General features: G+C 34.3%; 2 protein-coding genes across 2 annotated transcripts in view; both read left to right on the forward strand.

Annotated features, from left to right (window-relative positions):
- LOC118735180 overlaps nt 1-1,068 on the forward strand; it is a 134,930-nt gene that overhangs the window by 33,177 nt on the left and 100,685 nt on the right. The gene's annotated exons all lie outside the window — the stretch shown is intronic.
- On the forward strand, nt 256-852 carry LOC118735182. The gene is made up of 2 exons (XM_036464823.1): nt 256-455; nt 513-852. The coding sequence occupies exons 1-2, from the start codon at nt 256-258 to the stop codon at nt 730-732; spliced, it is 420 nt and encodes a 139-aa protein (XP_036320716.1). The 3' UTR covers nt 733-852.

A 1,068-nucleotide genomic window follows, 5' to 3' on the forward strand; every position in this document is an offset into this window, starting at 1 on the left:
TATATATATATATATATATGTATGTACATTTGACGTTAAAATTACTTCTAACGTGAAAGTAAGTTCTGCAATGAAATAAAAATCAAATATTTTAAATTTTTTTGTTTTAATTTAAGGAAATAACTAGATATACGATTGAAGAATAAAATAATTTTAGTATACCAAAAACGTATTTTAATGAGTCCGATACTGAGTAGTATCGATACTTTTTCCCTGATACTTTTAGAGTATCGATACCATGAGCTCGATGCCAGAATGAGTACTCAGTATCGATACCAAAGTCTGAAATTTCGAACCCTACTTGCGACCATTATGAAGAAAGTGATCATAGTGGCATTGGAGACAATATTGTCACATATTCCGAACGCACAACGGCAGACCATTAACGCAAAATGGAGGAAAAGGCAACGCCACCATCGTCGAACGAGGCTGCTCGTGCTAATCGCTTGTTATGGGTTACTCTAGTGCACCCGGTAGCATGTCAGAAATTTCACCATCTCATATTTTTCTAGAGCGTACGGCAACGCTAAAACCGCATGGAAGGTCTGCCATTTTGACGATAGCTGTGTTCCTTGCGGACAGTTGTCACTGATTGTCACTAGTTCCTGCAGGTCTGTTTGCCTACTTTGCATACTGTCATATTATTTCTTGCTTCGAAATCCAATGGTGCTTTTTACTAAGAAGCGATACTTTGTACTAAAACATTCTGGCGGCAACATTTCAATATTCTGATATAGAGCCAGTGGCATTCGGTAACTTTTTCGGCATGTACGAATAAATTGAGTTTTGCTGTACCAAAACCAAAAAAAAAACCACAGGCAATGCAGTTTTGTAACCTATTCAAATTTACGTGTAGCCTACTACCGTTGACTTTTAATTCAAACTTGCACATTATCATACTAAAATTGAATAGGCTACAAAAATGCATACTAAAACTTTACACAAATTTCTTAATAAAACTTGAAATTCGTGAAAGTATATATATATATATATATGTATGTACATTTGACGTTAAAATTACTTCTAACGTGAAAGTAAGTTCTGCAATGAAATAAAAATCAAATATTT

Source organism: Rhagoletis pomonella, unplaced genomic scaffold, assembly GCF_013731165.1.
Source record: "Rhagoletis pomonella isolate Grant_MI unplaced genomic scaffold, Rhpom_1.0 Rhpom_scaffold_00003, whole genome shotgun sequence".
Classification (NCBI taxonomy): domain Eukaryota; kingdom Metazoa; phylum Arthropoda; class Insecta; order Diptera; family Tephritidae; genus Rhagoletis; species Rhagoletis pomonella.